This window comes from Sturnira hondurensis, unplaced genomic scaffold (genome assembly GCF_014824575.4).
Source record: "Sturnira hondurensis isolate 20B ecotype Veracruz unplaced genomic scaffold, ASM1482457v3 Scaffold0019835, whole genome shotgun sequence".
Lineage (NCBI taxonomy): Eukaryota > Metazoa > Chordata > Mammalia > Chiroptera > Phyllostomidae > Sturnira > Sturnira hondurensis.
In genome coordinates, this window is record NW_028092466.1 from 1,027,373 (window position 1) to 1,054,076 (window position 26,704).

Below are 26,704 nucleotides of genomic sequence, written 5' to 3' on the forward strand. Positions count from 1 at the left end.
TTTCCCATTGTCATTAGTTATGAGTCTAATCCCTCAAAACTGAGTCTTATTTTGGGGCCAACTACCTTTCACTAAAATTACAAATCTATTTTGTTGTTTTGGGGGAATGGGAGTTGAGAAGATACTGATGAAGACAGGAAGCACTGCTCTTCATCCTTTTGCTGTGAATTTTTAGTACTTTTTCCTGTGAATATTGTAGTATTGCCACTACCCTGTAGAGCTTATGTTTGCATCACACAGGCCATCTTCTATGATGTTTAACTATGCCTGTATCATCCTGTCCTTGAGAAGTAGATTTCATATCCTCCCTTAGCAAGTCAACAAATCTGTTGCCGAGAATATAAAGTCTGTCCAAAAAGTATCCAGCCATGTCCTATGGAAAAGAGGCATTTATTGAGCATACAAGATACAGGCAACATTGTACATAGGACAATGATGATTCAATCCCCTTCAAAGTAGCACCATGGGACCTCACACAGTTCTTCCAATCACTACCAGCTGCCCTGTCATATTTTCCTGAATCTCACCCACAGTCTGAAATCTCTTCCTCTTCAAAGGTGATTTTAGTTTTGGGAAAAGCCAGAAGTCTCAATGTGCCAAATATAGGCTGTAGGGGGGCTGAGTCACCTGGGTGATTTACTATTTCACCAAAACATTCCGCACAAGACCTGAGAACGTACATTGTTGCGATGAAGCTGCCAGTTGCCCCCATAGTTACAACCTTCTGAATCACCCAGAATTTCCACGGAGAAATGTTCAAGCTTAACACACAATCTGATGCAGATCCATTGCTCTACTCAGTCACTTAGAATGTGACAGCCACACAGTACACCTGCTCACTCAACTGCGTCTACCACCCCCACTGACTATAGTGAAGTTATCATTGTTCATGCAAGCACATTCCAGTCTACTCCCCTTGGCTGCCATGTTACATCAGTGTTGCACAAACCATTCTCATTATATTAACAACAGCTGGGCTTTTTCCAGATAGACCTTGTATTCTTCATAGGCTTCCAAAGGAAACTTGCCAGGAGCTAGCTGTTCTTAACTAGATCCACAAAGTGAAAACCAAGTCTTCAATACCTTGTGCAGCAGACTAAATTGCAGCCTCCCCAACAAAAGATCAGAAGGTGGGCTTATCATTACAGATATAATTAGAATAAAAGTCTCAAGAAAAGATCATTGTAGATTAGGGTAGGCTCTAAATACAATGGCATATATCCTTATAAAAGACATAAAAGGAGAAGACAGAGCACACAAAGAGACACAGGAGAAAGCCAAAAGAAGTTGGAGGTAGCCATTGGAATTATACTGCCACAACCCAAGAAACATTAGGAGCTGCCACAGCTGCTGCAAGAAAGCAAAGATCCTCATCTACAGCCTTTGGAAGAAGCATGGACCTGTCAACTCATGATTTTAGATTTCTGGCCTCTAAGAATTGCAAATGAAAAAGTGTCTTGTTTTTTGTTTTTTGTTTTTTTACCCACAATGTCTGTGGTAATCTACTGGCAGCCCTAGGAATCTAATACACCATCTAAACCACAAGTCAGCAAAGTTTTTCTGTAAAGGGACAGACAGTAAATATTTGAGACTTTGCCAGTGATACAGTCTTTGTTGCAACTATGGAAGCACAAGTGTGTGACTATGTTCCAATAAAACTGTATTTACAAAAACTTGCAGCTGGCAATATTTGGCTCTTGAGTAGTCATCTAAATGATGTATCATTTAAATTATCTAAATTATGTCTATTCATTTTTCATTATCTTTTCTCCTTCAAAATTTATAATTATCTCTGGAAGATAAGAAACTTCAATTATCCACCCAAACCCTATTTTTTCAAAGCCTATAGTTTTCCTTCCAGAATTTAATCTCTAGATACATTTCAAGCTTTTTCTTAAAAATCCCCCACAAATGAACCCCTTCCTGATAACCCCTTCCTGACTCTATTAGGTAAATATGTATATTAAGGCAGCAGCCAACCTCCTTAACACTGCTCATCTTTGTATCTTCCAGGAAGAGCTAATCACATTTAACAGACTTCTTCCTAGACAAGAGAACTTGATTCCTCAAACTTTCCAATGCTTAATAATTTTCCTTTAATAAACAAATATTCTTATATCTAGAACCACCATCCATAAAAATCCTTTAATCAATTTGAAGTCTGTTTTCTCCTATGTTATTATCACATTCTCCTACTCCATTTATCCTGATCTTGATTTTAGAAATGCTGCCATACATATCTTTCTTCCTTCTTTTTGCCTAAACATCCTTGATTTTATGAAGCCGGGTTATACTAAAATGCCTCAAGCCATCATACTCTCCTCATCATATAAATAAACCCAGCAATCCCCCTGAGGCAAGAAAATAAACATAATACATACCCTACACACCACTGCAACTTCTGTGTTCTGTGCCCATACTGTTAGGATCTCTAGATGAATACTGTTTTATGCATCCTTCTGCAATGCAGCTCTATTAATGTGGAACTTTCCACATTAAATTCAGTATGCTAGTCACCATGGAAACCGCCTGCTTCCTGGCACTACTAACAAAATAAGTATCTTTGCTAGATCTAAGGTAGAGCAAAAAAGAAAAAACACCAAAAAAAGGTATCTAGAAAAATTGCTCAAACACTCCAAATATATAAATTTTCAAATTCTGATGTCCATATTAGTGAACAGAAGGTATTAATTATATAAACCTGAAGTATTTTGAAGCAGCACAGATTTATGAAGTAGAAAGCATTTTTATCACCAAGGAATGAGTAATATTAGAGAGAATAAGATAAACATTCATGTTTGCATCTTGCTGTAGATGGCACGTTCCCTAAGAGCTGACAATGTGCCAGCTGTGCTTAGAGCTTACATTAGAACAGTATTTCTGGGCTGTGTTAGGAAAGCTGCCCTAAACCAAAAGGTAACAAGCTGTCTTAAGATTCTTTCCCTGATTGAGCCTCCATCTCCAAAAGTGGCTGAAACCTTGTCCCCCAAGTATAGCCCATGGTCATCGCTAACAAAGCAACCTTACTAATATACTCCCAGTACATCAGACATAGCTGACCATAATCCCTATCCATCTGCCCTTTGAAACAATACTTCATTTCTATGACATCGCTAACTACTAATTTTCTTCCTACCTGTAAGGTGTCTTTCCCACCTTTGCCTGTTGCTCCTCTTCTGTCTAACCTCTAAATGTCAGATTCCTTCAGGGCTCACCCCTGGGATCCAGTTCTCATCAATATACACTCCCTTCCTCGGCAATGTTATAACCTATATGCTGATGGCTCTCAACCTTTAATCTCTCATCTTTACTATCTCCTTTGGGTAGCTTAACTCCTGCTCTTCTATACTCCCTCACTGGCAGATGCTCCAGACCCGAGCTCCACATCTCAGTAACGGCAACTGAGCCCATCACCCAACCCAGAATTCTGGAAGTCACTAAGAACACCAATCCCTCTTTACCATCCACATTCAAATTACTATCAATGTCTGTTAATGCTCCCTTCAAAATGTTTCTGGAATCTGTCCATTTCCCTGCACCTCCATTGTCATCAGCCTATTACCATTCATTGTCACCATCGTTTCAGCTACGCAACCACAACTTTACTAGGACTCCCTAATTCCATTTGCCTCCTTCCAACTACATACTCATCACAGCAGCCAGAACCACTGCTTTAGGACATAAGTTAAATAATGCCACTCACCTATGTCTAACCCTTCCAGACCTACCCACAGTACTTTGGATGGCATCCCACATCTTCACCTCCAAGACCATGCATTACCTGGCCCATCACTACATCTCTGCTTATTTTAAATCCACTTTTCCTTCTCATTTATTCAGTCTTTAGTCAAACTGTCATTCATTCAGTTCCATGAAAAGCTGAATCTTTCCCACTTTGACATCTTCCAACTTCATAGACATGCTTTTCTCTCCATTTGGAACACCCTTATCAATCAGTCAGTCTCTTTTCAAATCTACTACTAAACTCCTACACAGGCTTAGAGGCTTTCAATGACTACCTCACCTCTCCAACATCTCCACTCTAAATTAGGTTCCTCTTTTATTCTCATAGCATTTGGTGCTTTTCCTTCAATAGTATATAAACTACTTATAATTATACATAAAATATCTTTTTAAAATAAACAGGGTTGGACAAAAGTAGATCTACAGTTGTGCATGTGGAAAATAATTCAGTAATTAATAAACAATAATACAATAATAAATGTTCAGACTCACAACCATAAACCTCCCTGGGCCCAGCCCCTGTATATTTTGCTGAATCCCTGTGTCTACCTCTAAACATTAATCTTCAGAAAGTAGCAATCACATCTCTCTCTTTTTTAACACGAAATACCCTGTACCACAGTACCTAGTAAAGGTTAGGTATTCATCAAACACTTGCTGAATGCATGAAAAAGTGTATTGAGTCGCTTCAGTTTCTGACAGCTATCAGTTGCTCAGAAAGTTGTGATGCACTGCCTGGACTCTGAGATATCTTATTTTATTTCCCAAACTTCCCCTTTTTGGTATCCACTCAAACTGCATGATAAGAATGAAGACACCTCTTATAACTGCCTTTGACAGCCCCTTTATCAGAAGAGAGGCAATAGTGGCCACCTGTGTGAACCTGCAATGCTCTCTGGACCAGCAGTCCTCAACCACTGACAATTTTGCACCTCAAGAGTTATTTGACAATGTCTGGAGACAATTTGGGTTATTACAACTGGAGGAGGAGGGTGCTTCTGCCATCTAGAGGGTAGAGTCTAGAGATACTGCTAAACATCTTACAATGCACAGGACAGCCCCCTATAACAAAGTTACTTCCATCGCCTCCTAAAACAGAAGGGTCAAAAACTGGTACTCTGTGAAGTATTAAACATTTTTAATTAAAAAAAATACACTTCACTAGCACCAAGTCTTTCTTTAAAACTGTTTTTATTTTTAAATGAAAACGATTAGCCCTGGCTGGTGTGACTCAACTAAAAGGGTGTGGGTTTGACCCCTGTTCAGGGCACACACTTAGGTTGCACATTCAGTCCCCAGTTGGGGTTCATACAGAAGTCAACCCATCGATATTTCTCTCTCACATCCATGTTTCTCTCTCTCGCATCAACGTTTCTCTCTTCCCCTTTCACTCTCTCTCAAATCAACAAACATATTCTTGGGTGAGGATTTAAATAAAAAGAAATGTAGTATGGTGGATTAAATAAAAACCTCTACAACAGTAACATATGTAGCTGACTTTGCCTAGATCCACTGCAGAATTGTAAACTGACATATATTCCTTTTCTCAGCAACCCAGTCTTATCAACTTATCACCATTATGGGTGATACTTTATTTTCCTCTTATAAGGAAGAAAAAGATTTTCCCCAAAAGAAAAGAAAAAAAAAAGACTTCCTGATACTGACCTTTTGGAATCCTCCAAAGGAAAAAAATGAGGCACCTGTCCTCTTTACCTATGACTCCCACCAGTAAAATCACGAAGTTTCCAGTCAGCTTTTTGTGGACTCACTGTGTGTGTGTGTGTGTATGTGTGTGTGTGTGTGTGTGTGAGAGAGAGAGAGAGAGAGAGAATGAACACCAATGAGCAACCAAACACAAAAACAAAAAAGTGAAAATACCATACATACAAAGTTGAAGGGGAAAAATGTCAAGAAAAATAAGGACTCAAACTAACAAACCCAAAACCTAAAATCAACATTCCAAGAACAGAGCTACTAGAAGAGAAAAATCAAAAGACTAAGTAAATAAAGAAATCATTTATCCTAGAATGAAAGACAGTACTTTCTAGATTGAAAGATTCTACCAAGAGCTCAGTGTGAGAAAAAAATAAAGGAAAGAGAAGATTTAAAAAGAAAACCAAACAGATATAGTGAGATTTCAGACACTGATGGAAAGGAAAACACCTAACAATCATACGTGTACATATGCCCGCCCAAAATAGGTCATATTCGAAACTTCCTAAGTCACAACGGAAGTTATATAACTTTTAACAGTAACCTTTGAAACACTGGAGCAATTCAAAACTCTGAAGAAAAATTTATATCCAAGACCTTTATAGCCAATAAAACTATTAATCTGTTAAGGGGGAGATAAAGGCATTTTCAGGCATGCAAAGATCCAAAAACCTTACTAAGAAAAAACACATCTCAGAAAGCCATTAGAAAATATACTCCTAGATCGGGGGAAGATGGCAGGGGACTAGGACAGACAGGATTCCACTTACCCCCACACATGAGAGAAAAACCTGGCCAGTATGTGCAGGAACACAGCAAATAGCCAACAGTGCCCCAGCATAGAGGAAAACAGGAGTCCAGAAATTGTAGCGGAGACTGAAAGACCAGATGGTGAGGAAACGGCTGCAGGACAGTAAGGTCTGAGCCACTAGTGCAGAGGTGGCAGGCCCAGGCTGCTGGTGCCAGGAGACCAGGATGGGTCTGCTGCAGACTCTGGGAGCTAAGGGACGGCAGCAGGGTCTCTGGGAGAGAGTCGGGTCATCAGCTCCCTCCCTTCCCAGCCGGCTCAGTGTGAAAAACATCTGGAGAGACTTGTTTGCTTGAAGTGTCAGAGAGAGGAATGGGCACCAGGAGGCAAACTCAGGGGGCCTTGATCACCCGTGGAGTTTGTGGTCACCAGCTTGGGAGAACTGAGAGTTGCCCTTACGCTCCCCCATAGCACTGGCAAAGGTTTGTGCCCAAGCCTACAAGACCAGGAAAGCCTGGCCGGGCGTGGGCCCCAGCCTATGGCAGTGACTCCCAGGGAAAGACTGCTCTGAAGAGGACCTGGATTCCCTCAGTGGGGCCCTGGGCAGAGGAGCTGGTCTGGATCTTGGGAGAGTGCTCCTGAGACTGGCTGAGCACACCCGAGATGGGACAAAGGCCACACCAATCACCTCTCAGCCTGCTGCAGCCAGCAGGACCAGAAAAACCGGTTTGGCCAGCTGAAAACCAACAAGAGGTGTTTTGTTGTTGTTGTTATTTGTAATTTTCATTTATTATTTTTATTATTTTATTTAAGTAATCTTCTATTTTATTAACTTTATTATTGTTTTAGCTTTCAATACCTTTTTCCTCTCTTTCTTTCTTTCTTGTTTTATTCCTTCTTTCTTTCTTTTCAAACTTATCACTTTTTTCTCCCATCTACTGCCTCCCCCCCCCCTGCAATGAGACAAAAAACTTGGAACTGCGAAAAGACCACACTTGGACCCAAAGAGGGGGCATCCCAACAGTAGAGACAGAGAAACAAACTTCACTTTGCTATAAGAGAAACTACAAGTTACTGCATATTTGTATTATTACTATTTTTACACTATTCTTGTATCTTTTATTTTAATACTATCTCTATATTCCTCCCCTTTCTGTATAGTCTTCTTTGCCTTGGCTGGATATATTGTATCATTTGACAGGTTTCCCCTGTCCCCTCATTCATACTGTGTTGCTAATTTACTGTCCCTCACTTCACCTCTGCTCCATTAGCACACTGTTGAAGGTCCAATACTCCCTATTCTTGGTATCTCATAGATTCTGTCATATGATTGTTGCTCTAATATTATTGTAAATAATAGCTGTACCATACTATTGTAAATACTACACAACACCCCTCCCGGATCTTAGCCCACTTCCTGAACTATACTACTGTAGTGAATAACTCTATTCTCTCTCAAATTACATCTATTTAATATCCTTTATTCTGACCTTACCTCAGAATCTGACCTCCCACAACCTCACTGCTTTCTAGATCCAACTCATAAACTTTCCCTCCCCAACAAGAGCCTTATCTTCCATCCTTTCTAAAAAGTGGCTAGTTGGGCTGAAGATTTGGGTTATCACTATACATACCCAAATGACCTCCTATCTCTTCTCTACTGGCTGCTACTGTAAATATTATAGAATACTCTCCTGCTGTCATAAACTATTTTGGCTTCCCCTCCAACTGATCACAAAAAAAAAAAAAAGAAAGAAAGAAAAAGGAGTAGGTGGAAGCAGAGAAAACCAGGATACCTACTGGGAGAGGAAACCCAAAAACAAAGGAACCACCAACAGATAACAACAGAAGAAGGTAAAGGAGGGAGTGGAAACCACACAAACCTCAATCCAAGATCTATCTGGAAATACAACTAAACAGTGGAGAAACTACCCAGTGCAAGCAACTGAACAAGAGCAAAAGAGAACCCTCAAAACACTGTACACACAGAAGAACTAGCATCAACACACCCTGCCCTTATCAGCACAACAAATTAAAACAGGTTGTGGACAGAACCATCAGTTCACCAGCTGGTGGGAAGGACCCACAAAAAAGACCTCCAAACAACCAAAACCCAAAGACAAACTCAGAGCCAATGTAAATGACAGCCCAAGACCATTGAGCTTGGGAGATCAAGGAGGCTACACCACTGAATCTCACAGGTATTATACCACAGAAGTTCACACCATGAAACCAGGAAGTGAGAACAAACCAATTTACGAAGCTGAAACTAATAAGAAGAGTCTCACAACAACTGGAAGACAAAGAAACAATCCCCAAATGATAGAAAAGGATGAAGCCTCAGAAAGAATACTAGATGAAATAGAGGCAAGTCAGCTATCAGATACTGAATTCAAAGCCCTGGTTATCAGGAAGTTCAAAGAGCTCACAATGAGCTACCAAAAACTACAACGGAATTACAATGAACTCACTGCAAACTATATCAACATGAAAAAGGAAATAAAAACTATCAGCAAGGGCTAAGAGGAAATGAACAATACAATTTCTGAACTGAAGAACACAGCAGAAGGAATCAAAAGCAGGATTGATGAAGCAAATCAGATCAAAAAGTTGGAGGACAAAGTAGAAAAAAAAACAGAGCAAGAAAAGGAAAAGAGGCTCAGAAAAAATGAAGAGAGATGAAGAGAAATGCAAGACAATATGAAACGTAATAATACCCAAATAACAGGGATACCAGAAGGAGAAGGAGAAGGAGAAGAAGGAGAAGGAGAAGGAGAAGGAGAAGAAAAACAAGGAACAGAAAACCTACTCGAAAAAGTAATGAAGGAAAACTCCCCTAATTTGATGAGAGGAAAAAGTCACACAAATCCAGGTATCACAGAGTACCAATCAAGAGGAACCCAAAGAGGCCCACTTTAAGACACATCATCATTAAAATGGCAAAATTCCAAGATAGAGAGAGAATCATAAAGGCAGCAAGGGGGAAAAAAAGTAATATACAAGGGAGTCCCAATAAGGTTAGCTACTGAGTGCTCAATGGAAACGCTCCAAACAAGAAGAGCATGGCAAGAAATATTCCAAGTAATGAGAACCAGAGGCCTGCAACCAAGGATACTTTAGCCAGCAAGGCTCTCAATCAAGATAGAAGGCCAAATAAAGAGCTTCCAAGACAAAAGAAGTCTAAAAGAATATGCCTCCACAGTTCTGCAAGACATGATAAAATAACTGCTCTAAGGAAAGGAAGAAAAAGACAAAGAGAAACACAGGTATAAAAATGACAATGAATAAGTACCTATCAATAATAATCTTAAACATAAATGGATTGAATGCTCCAATGAAAAAACTTAGAATACCTGAATGGATAAGAAAGCATGACCCACACATATGCTGACTACAAGCCACCCACCTCAGGACAAAAGACCTACACAGACTAAAAGTGAAGAGTTGGAAACAAATTTTCCAAGCAAAAGGCCAGGAAAAAAAAGCCGGGCTAACAATTCTCATATCAGACAAAACAGACTTCAAAAAAAGGAACATAAAAAAAGACCCAGAAGGTCACTTCATAATACTCAAGGGAAGAATCCACCAAGAAGACATTATCATCATAAATATATATGCACCCAACATAGGAGTACCCAAATATATAAAGAAAATCTTAGAGGACTTTAAGAAAGGTACTGACAGCAACACAATTATAGTAGGGGATTTTAATACCCCACTGTCAAAAATGGGCAGATCTTCCAAACAAAATATCAACAAAGATATTGTGGCACTGAACAAAGCCCTAGATGAAATGGACTTAACTGATATATAGAGAGCCCTCCACCACAAAGAAGCTAAATACACCTTCTTTTCAAATGCACATGGAACATTTTCAAAGATAGACCACACGATAGGACACAAAACAAGCCTCAACAAATTCAAGAAAAGTGAAATCATCCCAAGCATTTTCTCCCACCCCAAGGAACTGAAACTGGAAACCAACCCCAAGGGAAAAGACCCAAAACACCCAAAATCATGGAGATTGAATACCATGTCATTAAATAATGACTGAGTCAAGAATGAAATTAGGGAAGAAATCAAAGTTTCTGGAAACAAATGAAAATGAACTCATGACAACTCAAAACTTATGGGACACAGCGAAGGCATTTCATACTTCCTGAGAGGGAAGTTCATAGCAATACAGGACTAACTAAAAAAGACAGGAACATTTCAAACAACCTAACCCTAAACCGACAAGAACTTGAGGAACAGCAACAAAGACAGCTCAGAGCAAACAGAAGGAAGGAAATAACCAAGATCAGAGCAGAATTAAATGACATAGGGACTAAAAGCACAATTTGAAGGATCAATGAATCCAGAAGCTGGTTTTTTGGAAAGATAAACAAAATAGACAAACCTTTCAGCGGGCTCATCAAGAAAAAAAGAGAGAGAACCCAAATAAACATAATCAGAAATGAGAGAGAGATTACAACTGACACCACAGAAATGCAAAGGATTATAAGAAATTACTATGAAAAACTGTATGCCAAGAAATTTGAAAACTTAGGTGAAATGGACAAATTTCTAAAAAATATATAATCTTCCAAAAATCAATGAAGAAGCAGAAAGTCTGAACACACCAATAACAGCAAATGAAACTGAAACAATAATCAAAAATCTCCTGACACACAAAAGCCCTGGACCAGATGGTTTCACCGGAGAATCCTATGAAGCATTTAAGGAAGAGCTAACCCCTTTTCTTCACAGACTATTCCAAAAATTCCAAAATGATGGAAGACTCCCAAACTCTTTTTATGAAGCCAGCATCATCCGAATCCCAAAACCACTAAAGACACAACGAAGAAAGAAAACTGCAGGTCAATATCACTGATGAACATAGAGGCTAAAATCCTCAACAAAATACTCAGCAAACCACATCCAACAATACATTAAAAAGATCATACACCATGACCAAGTGAGATTCATCCCAGGGATGCAAGGATGGTTCAATATTCGCAAATCAATAAAAGTAAATACATCACATAAACAAAAGGAAAGACAAAAATCACATGGTCATATCAATAGATGCAGAAAAAGCTTTTGATAAGGTACAACACCACCCATTCATGACAAAAATACTTAGCAAAGTGGGAATAGAGGGAGCATTCCTCAAAATAATAAAGGCCATATATGAAAGACCTACAGCCAACATCGTACTCAATGGGCAAAAACTAAAAGCTTTTCCACTAAGATCAGGAACAAGACAAAGTTGTCCACTTTCACCACTTCTATTCAATATAGTATTGGAAGTTTTAGCTGCAGTGATCAGACAAGAAAAGGAAATAAAAGGCATCTAAATTGGAAAGGAGGAAAAAAAACTGTCACTGTTTGCAGATGACACGATAGTGTACATGTAAAACCCTACAGACTCTACCCCAAAACTGCTCGACCTAATAAATGAATCTGGCAAAACAGCAGGATCAAAGTCAGTATCAGGAAATCAAAGGCATTTTTGTATACCAGCAAGAAAACAGCAGAAGCAGAAATCAAGAAAAAAAATCCTATTCCATATAGCAAAAAGAAAAATAAAATACCTGGGAATAAACCTAACCAAGGAGGTAAAAGACCTGTATGCAGAAAACTACACAACACTGAAGAAAGAAATCAAGGAAGACACAAATGGAAACATATACCATGTTCATGGATTGGAAGAATGAACATCATCAAAATTTCCATACTACCCAAAGCAATTTACAAATTCAATGCAATAGCTATTAAAATACTAATGACGTAGGTTCACATAGAACAAACACTTCAAAAATTTATATGGAACCATAAACAACCCTGAATAGCTGCTGCAATTTTGAGAAAGAAGAGCAAAGTAGAAAGGATCACAATACCTGATACCAAACTGTATTACAAGGCCACTGTAATCAAAACAGCCTGGTACTGGCACAAAAACAGGCACATAGACTAATGGAACAGAACAAAGAGCCTAGAAATAAACCCAAGTCTCTACAGTCAATTAATATTCAATAAAGGGGGCAGCAGCATAAAATGGAGTAAAGATGGTCTCTTCAAAAAATGGTGTTAGGAGAACTAGACAGCTACGAGCCAAAAAAATGAAACTCGAGGAACAACTTACACCATACACCAAATTAAATTCAAGGTGGATAAAAGACTTAAACATAAGCCATGAAACCATTAAAGTCCTAGAGAGAACCTAGGCAGGAAAATCTCAGATATTTCATGCAGCAACATTTTTACTGATATGTCCCCTAGAGCAAGGGACATAAAGGAAAGAATAAACAAATGGGATCTCTTCAAAATTAAAAGCTTTTGCATGGCTAAAGAAAACAGTATTAAAATAAAAAGAGAACCAACTGTATGGGAAAACATATTTGCCAATGACACCTCAGACAAGGGTTTAATCTCCAAAATAAAGAACTCACATGACTCCACTCTAAGAAGACAAGCAACCCAATTAAAAAATGGGCAAAGGACTTGAACAGACATTTCTCCAAGGAGGACATACAGAAGATCCAGAGACACATGAAAAGATACTCAATATCACTAGCTATCAGAGATGCAAATTAAAACCACAATGAGATACCACTTAACACCGGTCAGAACGGCCATATTAAACAAAGCAACAAACAAGTATTGGAGAGGTTGTGGAGAAAAGGGTACCCTAGTTCATTGTTGGTGGGATTGCAGACTGGTACAACCACTGTGGAAAACAGTATGGAATTTTCTAAGAAAACTAGAAATGGACCTGCCTTCTGACCCAGCAATTCCACTGCTAGGAGTATATCCTAAGAACCCTGAAGCACCAATCCAAAAGAACCTATGCACACCAATGTTCATAGCAGCACAATTTACAATAGCCAAGAGTTGGAAGCAACCTAGGAGCCCTCAGTAAATGAATAGATCCAAAAACTATGGTACACACACACAATGGAATTTTATGCAGCAGAAAGAAGGAGTTCCTACCCTTTGCAACAGCATGGATGGAACTGGAAAGCATTATGCTGAGTGAAATAATCCAGGTGGTAAAAGACAAATACCATGTGATCTCACCTTTAACAGGAACCCAAACAGCAAAACAGACAAGCAAGCAAAATATAACCAAAGACACTGAAACAGAGAACAGGAGGACAGTGACCAGATGGGATAGGGGAGGGAATTTCAGGGGAAAGGGGGAAGGATTTACAGGAACAAGTATAAGAGGACACATGGACAAAAACTAGGGGTCATGGAAATGGGAGGGAGGCGGGGAGCACTGGGGGGGGGGGGGGGCTGGGTGTAAAGGACAGAAAACTGTACTTGAACAACAATTAAATAAATTTAAAAAGAAACTAAAAAAAAGAAGAAGATATACTCCCCCATAATGCGTTGGAAAACTGATAAAGTAAACAAACAAAAACAATAACAACATGAAATTCCAGAAGCAGGGAATCAAAATCAAGAGAGGAATTTAGGCATTCATAAAACAACACCAATGAAGTCGGCCTAATAGTACAACTACTCCAGATTACAGCAGTACAGATGGAGACACAACTCTGAAAACAAAAAACAAGACAAAACAAAAAATACTGACTGCCTAATGTATTTAATTATGCTGATAAGATTCACGTGGAACCATTAAATGAGACAATTATTGACTCTGGGGAAAACAAATTTGCTCAAGAACAGTAATATAATCATACTTTGACTCATCTGTAAATGATAATTTAAAAAATACCCTGAAGAGATACAATGTTTCCTGTAAATGGCATAATTCCTTATTAATAGATACAAGTTTCCAGAAACATGCCTGCACTTAAGGCAAAAGACCTCTATACTACTCTGAACTAAGTAAGAACTTAACCTCCCCAAAACCAGACATTTCTTTAAAGAGCAGAACTTTGTGGAACCGCAGGTTAAAGCAACAGGGTTTTTTTTAAATGTCTGCCTAAGTCTCTGATTCAAAAACACATATGATTTAAAACACCAAAATTCAATTCACTTTTAATAGACAAGCAACTCAACAGCATTTATCATTAATCTTTAAACACACATGCCAGAATTAACCCTCAGTAACAGGGCGATCAACCCCAGCTTGAGTAGGATTACACTAGAGAATCCCTAGGGTGTGGGACATGCAGATAATCAGCTCACCCACACTCTCTGCTGATAATCCCTCCTGCAATGAGCTCTCACCTAAGGGGACAAACCACAACTGCCAGGTACACTGAGGTAGAATGTAGGACTGAGGGCAAGATTCAGTGCCTCTGACCTTTAAGGAGTACAATGTGCAAGCCTTGAAAGAGCATGTCACACAGCAGCATTAGTCACTAAACTCAAAAGGGAGAAACATCCACATGTCCATCACAGATGAATGTGTAAATAAAATGTCACACTCACATGCAATAAAATATAATCCAGCCTTAAAAAAGGAAATTCTGACATATACTACAACACAGATGGAGTATAAAAATATCACTGAGTAAAATACGCCAGACCCAAAATATTGTGTGATTCCACTTATATGAGACACCTAGAGTAGTGTATTCATAGAGACAGAAAGTAAAGTGGTGGCTCCCAGGGGCTGGCGTTGGGAGGAGGGGTGAGGAGTCAGTGCTGAATGGATACAGTTTCAGTGTGAGAAAGGAAAGAGTTCTGAAGAGAGATGGTAGGGACAGGTGAGCAACCAAGTGAATGTACTTAATGCCACTAAGCTGTACACTTAGAAATGGTTATATTTATGTTAGATATATTTGTCACAATAAAAAAATTTGCAGCAGTAAATCTAAACTAGTCAAAAGTAAAAAGCTTGTATTATACCACAGCATTTAATACCTTTTGGTGTTTTAAATTTTGTGGTAGTGACGTATACCTATAAACATTTCTACCATTACTATCATTTTGTGAAAGTGCTCCACTATAGAACTATTGAAATTCCAAATCACTGAACTGTGTCAAAAATTTTCATAGATTTTTAAAAAACACCCTTTTAAGTTCATATATAAGGGTGGTTTTCATACTTAGTAATTAACCAAAGATGTCCAAGGAACTTTGGGGAATAAGAGCGGAGAAGACTAGAGCACTATCCCACCTCACAAACACATAACCTATCAGGGTCATACATAAGATTTTATTTGAAGAATGAAGTACACAACTGGATCAATACTTTCTCTCTCACACACACACACACCCCATCTCCCTCTCTTCTAATTTACCATACAAAATAATAAAAGTCACTATTCTAATTCAAGGCCTGAATTGAGACCAGAGTAAGTGACACAGAGGTAGTGATGATGCTGGGAAATAAACTAGGACTCAAAAATTAAACAAAATGGTTAATCCAAGATAATAAAATTTAAAACAAAGTTTCCACAATTTAACCAGCAATAAGTGCCTAGATGACATATAATTACTATTCTAGTTTTTAAGGTAAAGCTCTGCTGAGTAGGTTCATCATGGAATTAAAAATACTAATGATTAGGCCCTGGGCAGGTAGCTCAGTTGGTTAGAGCATCACCCCAATCCCCAAGGTTGTGGTTTCCATCCCCAGTCAGCTCACATACAAGAAGCAACCATTTAATGAATAAATAAGAAGAACAACAAATTGATGTCTGTCTCTGTCTCGTTCTCTCTCCTCACCACACCTCTTCTAAAATCAAATTTTTAAAATGTTATTTAAAAGAATACTAATGGCCCTGCGTGGCTGGCTCAGTTAGTTGGAGCATCATTCCATACACCAAAATGTTGTGTGTTCAATTCATGGTCAGGGCACATACATAGGTTGAGGGTTCAATTCCTGATCAGGGTGCATATAAGAGGCAATTGATCAATGTTTCTTTCTTATATTGATGTTCCTCTCCAGCTCCCTCGAACCCCCAACAATGTTTCCTCTCTCTCTAAAATGAATAAATGTATGATCAGGTGAGGATTAAATAAATAAATAAAACTAATGATTAACTGGGGAATTTTAAAACTTCTACTGCTGTTCTATAGCACAACTGAGCCTTTTTCTGCTCAAATGTAATACAGATAATTGAGATATCAGAAGTGTCAACAAACACATTCCCTTAAACTTAGAACATATGGTTCCAAAATGTTTAGCATAAGCCTCTAAATGTATCTGTATGCATCATTATATATTTCCAATGTTGGCTTTTACCCTAGTATTTCTTCTTCTACAATTCTGATATGTTGTGAAGATAAAGGAGCTGTTCTTTCAGAATAACAATTGTATTTGGTGCATTCTAAATGATTCAGTACACTGAGACCATTCACACATTAGTCATCATGACAAAAGCATAGAATATAACAGAATATCTACTACTGCTCATGTCAAATTTATATACAGAACATGACTTCAGCATAAGTCTGCCAAAATCATTTTTAAAAAATTCCAGGGTAATAAAAAGACTTAGAATGCCTAGTTTAACCCAATCCTGATGGAAATTTAAAAGGTAGCCACACATTTTTCTTCAGTTTTTCCTTTTACTCTTTAGTTTTAGCAATTATCTTTCATTTAAAGAGCCAAGGGGCAAAATGTGAACAAGTGTTACACTTAGGTAGTAGGTACATAAGTCTCTATAATGTTCGTTTTTTATATGTTAGAAATGTGTATAATAATTTTAACCAATGACAATTAAAAACAAAGGTTTCCTGTTCAGGTTTTCCCCACATTCTCCAAGGACTTACATAAGAAGACTAATATTTTTTTTAAAAAGTAATGAAAAACTGAAAGATTTGTACAAATTTTCTGAATGCCTAACAGAAGACAAAAATGTGTAAACAAAGCAAAAACGAAGCAATTCCATAAGAAGGGACTCTGGTTTCAAGCTTACCAGCCATGTGCAGCACAGGACTTCATTGACATCCCGCTTCAAACTATTCAAAAAAAAAAGCTGAAGCACAATAATATATTTATTTGATGATACTAAAGAATTACTTATTCTATGAGATGTACTAATGGTATTGTAGTTATGTTTTTTTAAAGAGTCCTTGTCTTTTAGAAATATGCCCTGAGAGATTAATAGATGAAACAGTATGTCTAAAATTTGGTTAAACCTAAGGTGGCAGAGGGAATTGAGGAGCAGATAGAAACAATACTGGCCACACTAACTGATGACACTGCTAAAGCTGATGGATAAATACATACAGATTTATCTACTACTCTCTAGCTTTGTATATGCAACTTTCCATAATTAAAAGGTTTTTTTAATAGTAATAAAGAAAACTATAGCCTATATCACATGATGGGAAGGAGCACACAGCAGAGATGAGAGATAAATAATGGTCCCAACAGAACCTTAGAGAGGATCCATAGTTGGAAGGTATGAAAGCCTAGAAACAGATGAAAATTAAAATTCTTTCTGGAAGAAAGGTCTAGTTGGCTCCTCCTTTCCTCTTCGTCCTCCCCTCAAAATAGTAATAATAAAAAGAGTGCCTTGGCTGGTGTGACTTAGTGGACTGTGCATCGGCCTGCTAATGGCAAGGTCGCTGGTTTGATTCCTAGTCAGGGCACATGCCTGGTCGCACTGGCCAGGTCCCCAGTAGGGGGCATGCAGAAGGCAACCACACATTGATGGTTCCCTCTCATTCTTCCTCCCTGCCCCTCTGTCTAAAAATAACTAAAATCTTTAAAAAAGAACATGTCTCTAAAGAAAATAAACATACTATTTGGAAAGAACCAGGCCTCCTGGTGACTATTGGTCCTACTTACTATTTTGGCATCTAGAATACCAAAGCCCTGACCAGCTCTCAAGCCATTAACAGAAAATTAAAGGCAAGCTCACCCTCCAGTGGACCATCAATAAACAGAGCTTCCAATCAGCCTTCTAATTTCCTTATCCTCAACTATCTATAAATAATCAAGAATTATAAGACAGAAATTAAGAATAGGATACTAAGAAAAAGCCACAATCAACTCTTGGAAATTAAAATCAAAATAGAATGTTCTATATAAGAGTCAGGAAATAAAGGAAATAGCCCAGGGTATAAAGAGAGAGAAAAGAAGAGATGCAAATACAAAAGAAAAGTCAAAGACCCAGAAAATTCAAGATGTCCAACATCCAAATAACACACATTTCAGGAAGAGAGAATAGGAAAAACATAAAAGAATCTATTAAAAAAAGAAAAGCAGCAGAAATTTTCTCAGGAACAGATACACAAATCTTCAAACTAAAACAGTTCTTCCAGTACACAGAGAAAAATGATCTGAACCTAAGCATTTCCTCATATAATTACAGAATACGGAACAAAGAAAAAATGCTGGAAACTTCCAATGAGAGACAGAAATAGGTAATACATAAGTAACACCTCTGCTACAATTACATAGTTCTATACTACACTCACCAGAATGCCATCCTCCATTCTTTCCACCTCTCTACTCTCTAGTCTTTCAAAATCCAATTCAAGTCTTGTTTCCTTTGTGAACCTCTTTTCCAAATTGTTTATCTAAAGTGATCTTCCCCCCAACCTTGCTGCACCATTCATTTGACATTCAATCTGTATTATTTTATTCCTTACTTCCGAATTGCTATAGCCAACTATCATTTCTTAGAATTTGTTTAAACTGGTGGTTCACAGAAAATAAGGACATGGTGGGGATTTTTTTTGTCTTTTTTTTTTTTTAAGTCTCTCACAGAACCTTGCAGCCAGGAGACATCAAGCACCTGATAATCAGAAACTTGTTCCCAAGATGTAGCTTAACTTCATTAATTGCTTACACAGTCCATCTTATATTTTCCTTAGTTCATAAAAGAGTTTCATATTTATATCTGCAACTAAAGTGCAAAGGAATTCTAGAAGGAGGAAACACATAAATAGCACAAGCACAAAGGTATCTTCTTCAAACTCCCATAAAGTTCAAGTTATATTTTCTAAATGCAAACCACTTACTCTAAACAGTGCCAACAGTGACTTTCAATGCCTGATAGCACACAACTCAGAACACAAAACATTCCTTTGTGAAAGGGGTGGGAGGGTGGACTGCCTAGGGGATGTGCTTCCCCCCTAAGTAGCTGTCTTCAACCAATGTCTATGCAGTGCATTGCTATTTGGATCCAGATAATAAACCAGTGCAGTAACAAAATTCAAACAAAGTATGGGTCTAAGATTTTACACACCAAGATCAAATACGCAAGAGTCTATCCAGCAGTAAAAATGCCTATTACTTTGTCTTCTCAAGCTTTTAATACCTCTTGGGAAGAGACAAAGGATAAGAAACCTAGCTGGTTATAGATTATGAACTTGGTTTAACAAAAACAAAAACAAACAAACAAAAAATCACCTAACTGACTCAAATTTTGTAAGAAAGCTTTTCCCCACTATTTCCATCCTAAAAAAAAAAAATTAGAAAGAAGGATTTTGTCCACAAATTCTTTTTTATATATATATATAGAGAGAGAGGGGGGAAGGGAAGGAGAAAGAGTAGGAGAGAAACATCAATGTGTGGTTGCCTCTAATGTGTCCCCTACTGGGGACCTGGCCTGCAACCCAGTCATGTGCCCTGACTGGGAATTGAACTGATGACCCTTTGCTTCACAGGCCCGTGCTCAATCCACTGAGCTACACCAGCCAGGGCTACAAATTCTTTGTATATGAAGAAACTCTTGAAGGAAGAGAGTTCAAATATATGTGAATGTTTTTCTAGTCCTGAATATGTCGAGTTGTCTTTCTCTTTGTCCAAGGGGGTGGGGGCTTAAAAAAAAGATGAAAAAGAAATATTTCAAGTTCGGCAATTACTGCACATCTTTCTTAGACTTCAAATATACGGTTCAGCTAGCAACCAAAGTAAGTAGACTATGTTCAAGAATTAGTTTTGCACTAGCTTTCACCAAAAATTCTAGGACAAGAGGAAGGAAATTCTTTGGAAAGTGTTGCCTTGCTGCTGAGGCTCTGACTAATTAAGAAGTACTAAGAGTTTCCTTCCTCAACACTATGGCCCCCACTTGAAGTTTCAGAGAAGGTACAAAGGCTGGGACTCCGGCCTCTTGTCAGGCTGAGCTCTGACAAGAAATCTCATTATGAACATCAGTCTAATTAAACTGACAGACACAATTTCCATTTAAATAAACTGTTACTACAGTTTTCATTTAAAATCTTTCATTCTCTTTAAGGTTACAGGTAGAAGTGTAAGAGCACATGCACATAGATACGTATTTATTCCCTTCTAGACACTGCTGTTGAAATACTTTCAACATTCCTACTGCAAGACACTCTTCTACCCATTTGTTACTGTTTGTAAATACAATGCCTAACACCAAAAAAACAAGAAAATAGCAACAAAAATGCCTCTTTGGGAAGAACAAATATACCTATAGTCTAATAAGGTATAAATATAAATTGTTGAGAAATTACTGAAAACTATAAAATAAGTTATTCTTATTTTTAGTTTTTAAACCATACTTTCTACCATTTGCTTTATATTTCTAATACCAGAACTGGGTGAAGACTATTCTTATTGGACATGAATATAAATAAATGTAAAGCCATTCCTTTTGACCCTGTTCATGACGGGTTTTTCTGGGGAGAGACATTATCTATTAACACAGCAATCCAAAGATTTCTGTAAAATATTATTCTGAAGGTATTGTTTTAAATTAACAGATGTTTCTAATACTTTCAGTAAGATGTTATATCTATTTTATAACAGAAATATTCAGGGAACAAATTTAAAAATTAATCACTGACATCTGTACACTGACATACACACATTGTTTCAATTGACTGTGATGTAGAAATCTTACAGGAAGTAGGTTTACTAAGAATGTATTCTTTTTTGTCACCTAGTCAGTGGAGATGATCATTGCAGATCAACAGGAGAGAATTAAATTTCCTAAATACCACTTACAATTTAATTGGAAATCCAGAAAGAAAGGTATAAACAATATTCTCATTTCAGTGATATGAAAATTAAAAAGATATAAATATATCTGAATCGTCAGCTATTTTTCCCTTCAAGTAAACTTTAAAAAGAAAAATTGTGCTTACCTACTTCAGACTATAGCGCAAATAGCTTTCTATTTAAGTTCAAATAGTAATGTTTCAAATGGCCCATAAAAATAATGGAAATACCAACCTCTCAACTCAAAAAAATTCATAAAATACAATAACCTTTAAACCTTTGCCTGAGTTGAGCCTTTTATTTGATTACAGATATACTCACATGTGTGGGTTTTGAACTCCTGTAGGATTGGGATTCAGAGTAAACCTTGCTGTAGATTTGAAAGGTGGATTTGCAAAATTCAACTTCAGTGCTTTGCGTTTACCTAAGAAATAACAAATAAAAAGTAAAAGTTTCAAGTACTATAAAACAGGTACTATTCTGAGGGCATAAGAAATTCATACCAAAAGGAAGAAAAATTTGCTTTAACATATAGTTAATATAGTATTTTGAAAGGCAGCAAAGAATTTCTCAGAATTAAGAAAAAGCAAATATTATTCATTATGCTCCAGTAAAATAGAAAACAATGCTCAGTACTTCAAGATTATATTGTTCAAAGATGCTAACACTTTTGCAAATGAAAACACCACTAGAAAAATCATTTACCTCAGCAGTTATACTGAAAAATGCTAAACTACTACCTATCTAGTGTTACACTTTAATGCCTTAGTTTAACAAATATAATTTTCTCTCAAATGTAATATATACAACTGAGTGCAGAACTGGAAGCATTTGTAACCATAATGGGCTAAAAAATATCATGGTAGACTGAACTTCAAATTAGTATCAAAGGTATGCCAAATAATCACTTATTTAGAGCAATTTATTTGGGGTGGAGAGAAGAAGATATCAATGTTTTATATTACACACACAATATCCATTATAACAAAAACAGAAAATTTAAGATAAAACAAAAATATATAAGATATTGTATATACACCTATAAAATATTTATATACAAGTCCAAGTACCCCAAACTAATCATTGTCTATTACAGACTATTTTCTACATAATAACAGACTTTTTTCTCTATAATTAAAATCAGACTGTAATACTGCTTTGTAACATGACTGACTGTCTATGTCAATAAATCCTGTAAATCATTTCTTTAGGATTCTAGTATATGGAAACTTTGTAGCAGAGTTTGGTTTTTAAGCATTTTTAAGCCCATCTTGGGTTCATGTACATTTTAAGGATCCTTTTTCCGGCACTCACTCTCCACAGTTTATTACACATCTATCTACCTACTCAAACAACATCTCTCCAATCCAAATACTTCCCCACCTCTGTGGACTCAAAGGATGTATTAGAGAGCTCACTCTGCTCAGCCTGGCACTCGTGGAGATCTGAGCATCTGAGTGAGCTGTGAGAGGTGGACAAGACTCCAGGGAAGAGCACAGAGCCCTGATTCCTGGTCTTAGGGGTGGGCTTTCTACGGGATGTGATTTCCAAAGACCAGACGCACCATTTTCAGAAATAAGCATAGTATGACATGAATTAATGCCAAATTTTGCCTTTCAGGTACCAAACACTCACTTCGAAATCATTTTTATTTGACAGCAAGTAGAGTAAGGAAGGATATTCAAACTATATATGCAGAAGGTATTCTATGAAAACTGGCAGATGTGACTATTAAAAGGCAAATTCTGTACATCACAAAAAAACTAAAAAATTAAAATGAAAACTTGGGAAAATTCTTGCAGTACAAAATCAGAAACTCTAAATATATAAAGACATCACACAAATCAAGAAAAATTTAAAAACTGGCAAGAGTATAAGTAATAAAGCAAAATTTTGAAAGAATTATAAAAAGACATTAACCAAAAATTTAAAAATTTTTGTTCACGTGAGGCTGGCAACACTTAGGTTTTATTGTATATATATACATATGTATGTTTTAGTGATAACATATTGATCTAAGGGACTAGGTAAAATAACCACTAGCACAAGCCACTGCTGGTGGAAGAGTACATTGATACATCTTTTCTAGTGAAAGGGCGATATACAAGAAAAAATTTTAAATAAATATGCTCCCTTACTTCTTGGAAATTTGTCTTTAGGAAATAGTTAAAGGCAGAGGATTATTCTCAGGTCTTGAAACCTGATGGAATTTGCCCTGCTGAACTCTGAAATTGCTTGGGACTGCTGACTCCTTTCATCCTTCAATTGTCTTCTATTCTCTCGTCAATTTTACCCAATGTCTGGCCCACCACTGTATTTTGGAAACAGGTAACTTATCTTCTCATTTCTAGATCCACAGATAGAGACAAATTTTGTGTCAAAATGGATCACACTTGAGTCTAGGTGATGTCTGGATTTGACCTATAGGGTGAATGCATTTTGAACACAGGGCAGACGGAGTATCTGGGGGCCAGAAGGCAGACTGTAGTAGACTAAATGGTGGATCCCAAACATTTAAGGTCCTGATCCCTGGAACCTATGTGTAAGAGCTGCCAGACTGCCCTAATAACCTAAGGCGCCAAGGAAGGTTAGAGGTGCCAGACTGCCCTAATAACCTAAGGCGCCAAGGAAGGTTAGAGGAACTGGGGAATGGAGATAAGGAGCCTGCTTAATCTTAAGGCGTTAATGACAGTTGCTCACCACTCAGGTTTGCCCGCCAACAAGAGCCCCCACCAATCAAAACCTCTGCCTTTGTTCAATCGAGCCAATAGCTAACCACTACATCTGCTTCTGTATCCCCAGCTTGCTTGCCTGCTCTTATAAAAACCCAACAGTCTGTAAGCCAGGCGCGACTTCCATTTTGGCGGCTCTGCGTAGCCGCGGGACTGCGGTCTCATGTGGGAAGTTCGCCCCTGCGCAGGTTAAAACTTGGCCAATAAATATACCATCAAGTTGCTCTCAGTTTCTGTGGACTCCTTTCACTCGCAATTTGCATATAACACTATGAATTTTACTTTATACAGCAAAGCTTCTAAAGATTTAACATTCAGTTATGGACTTGTGCAATCATAAACTGGAACAAGCTCAGTGCCCACAAACACCCCAAACCAAAAGCTGAACACCACCTGGGATGTGGTATACATCTGAAACAACCCAGTATACCACCCATGATCTCTGTACGGTGACAAACTGATGAAAGACTTGGATCAAACACAGGACAATAACACAACAAAGAATCATTATAAAACTTTCTAAAGAAAAGTACCAAAATTGGCCCTTTCTTCAAAAGCCTAATTTGAGGTAACAGTAGCTAATCTCTGCAGGCAAACAAAATAATATTATTATAATTAAAACAAAAACTGTTTTATTGAAAATAAATATTCATATGTAATACACACACATAAACAGAGAGAGACTTTTTCAGCACTGTATTCACGTCTAAACACAAATAAATTGGGGTCTTCAAAGGGCATTGATTGCAAAAATAAACAAGCACATGTAATGAAATGTGACTTAACTTGCATATATTAGATTTAAACACACTATACTTCAGAAACATATGCAACTATCTTGAAAAATATCCAAGTATATATTCTGATCTTTCACTAAAAAAATCCACTAAATAATTCTATAAAAGTTCAAAGCATCTTTAAGCAGAGACAACAGAGCCTAAAACTGGTGCCAGAAGGTTTAGGATAGGATTAAGCTACATGGCCTGTTCTTAGTAGTGCTCCTACCTTGCCCTGGCCCACCCCACCAAATGATGATCATCAGTGTAATGAACTCACAAGACAGTCTTGAGGAGGAAAGGAACAACCCAGGAAGTCAATCAAAAGTGAGATTTGGGGAAGGATAGAAAGAGGCAACTTTTATAATACTTTAGAGAGGATATTTCTGGCTATCTGTAGATCTGTACACATGGGCCTTTTATATTTGTTTGTTTAAATATCTCTTCTCCCATTGACTTTCTCTAAGAACCCCTTTAGAAATGGTCTTTCTTATCTTTACTTCTCTTTCTCAAGGACTCCAAAAGCTGAACCCTAAAGGCAACCTGCCACCTGTACTCAAATATTTTCAATGACAAGACTACAAATAGGATATGAGACCAATATGAACTTTTTACAACTTCCATAGGAAGAAAAGGGTCTACGGAAAGAAGTGACACTATAACTGGCCTGTGGAGATTGTTAGAAACTAACAGGAATTAAAATTTTTGTATAACGGGGTTTAAAGTAATTGATCAAAATTATAAATTTATAATTATAATTCCCCCTTTAGTGAGACTGTCACCAAATAATTAATTCTGAACCAATCGGCAGAGATAAACAAATTCTCCCCTTTAACTACAGCAGGACAGAAACCAGGCAAAATCAAACATCTTAAAATTATCTGTATAGCAAGAGAAAATATCTTCTCTCCTATGAGAAATAATTAACTTTATAGACTTAAACTGAATTTCAGTGCCTTATGTAGAAAATCTTTCAAATGTTTATTGATCTGGAAATAAATTTGATATGGACAGACAACTCAAGTGTGGGTTAAATTAGCAGACTTAAGTTTCTGTTGTTTGCAACCAAGAAGCCTGACCGATATAGGAAAAACAGTCTCTGTCCACATCCCCAGATGTTTCCAAAGCACTGCTATATCCTGCCTAACTTTTTTCATGTTCTGGCTTGTAGAGAAAATGAGGACATTTGTTCAACACACTGGGAAAATCAGAATCATAGATAGTACAGAGGCTAGCCTAGGTAGTTCAGTAGCCTCAGGCCCCACTCAGCCACTCCAGAACTGAGGGGACCAATCTCTGCAAGACCCTTGAAATCTTCCTTTCAAAGCTCTCCCTCAAAAGAACACCCAGAGCTTTTTAAACAATCTTGTTCACATCATCTAAGACAATTTCATTCTTAAGAGTTCTCATAATAAAGCATCCCCAAGCATGAATCTTCAAGAGTATTCATAACTATTATTGAAGAACAAGAGTTTGCTCAAGCATATCCATATTCACTAAAGCCTAAGTCTATATTTAGCTCTAATTCTCACCACAGAACATCTCACGGGCTGTTGTAGACCACTCCACCTGGTTCTAGGAATCGTATCTCGACCCCTTGTGGCTAAGGGCAAGCGACTACCTCTGGAATGTGAGCCACAGGAGACAAAGTTTGTCTCTGGTAGCAAAGGCTGCCTCAGTTTCCTCTCCCTGCCCCCAAAGCTTGGGTGGAAGTCAATGATGGGTAAGACCTCTCACAGCAGGGGGCAACCTAAGCCAGACTCTATCACTTGGGAGGCCTTCAGGGAAGGACATGGGGGGGAGGGGCTGAAACAAAGAGCAATGGACTCTTCCCCCTGCTTCCCCCCCTCCCCACGTGCTTGCTTTGACATAGCCCGAGTCCCCATGTTCTCTGAGAGAAGGGCTTCCTGGCTCTAATCCCCTTAAGCCTGAATATCTGATGGGGAGAGGTGCAGCTCCTTGCCTTGCCAGAGCCTGTCCTGGGGAAAAAGCTGGCATCACAAAGACTTCCTGATAAACCTGTGAAATCTGCTCTGCTAAGAGTGCTTTCATTCATATGTTAAGGGTTTGAGCAGGAAACCCTAAAACTCTGTTCCTGACAGACTCTGACTCATAGTAAGCCCTCCGATTTCTTTGAAATGTTATCTACTGTTTGATCCTTGCT

The 26,704-nt window shown here is 37.8% G+C and overlaps 1 protein-coding gene across 2 annotated transcripts in view; it reads right to left on the reverse strand.

The window, feature by feature from the left end:
• Positions 1 to 26,704, reverse strand: part of MAP2K4 (mitogen-activated protein kinase kinase 4) — a 127,094-nt gene that overhangs the window by 71,032 nt on the left and 29,358 nt on the right. For both annotated transcript variants that reach the window (XM_037028341.1, XM_037028340.1), the window contains one exon: positions 21,354 to 21,456. In XM_037028341.1, coding sequence (XP_036884236.1) covers positions 21,354 to 21,456 — 103 coding nt within the window. The remainder of the gene's footprint in view (positions 1 to 21,353; positions 21,457 to 26,704) is intronic.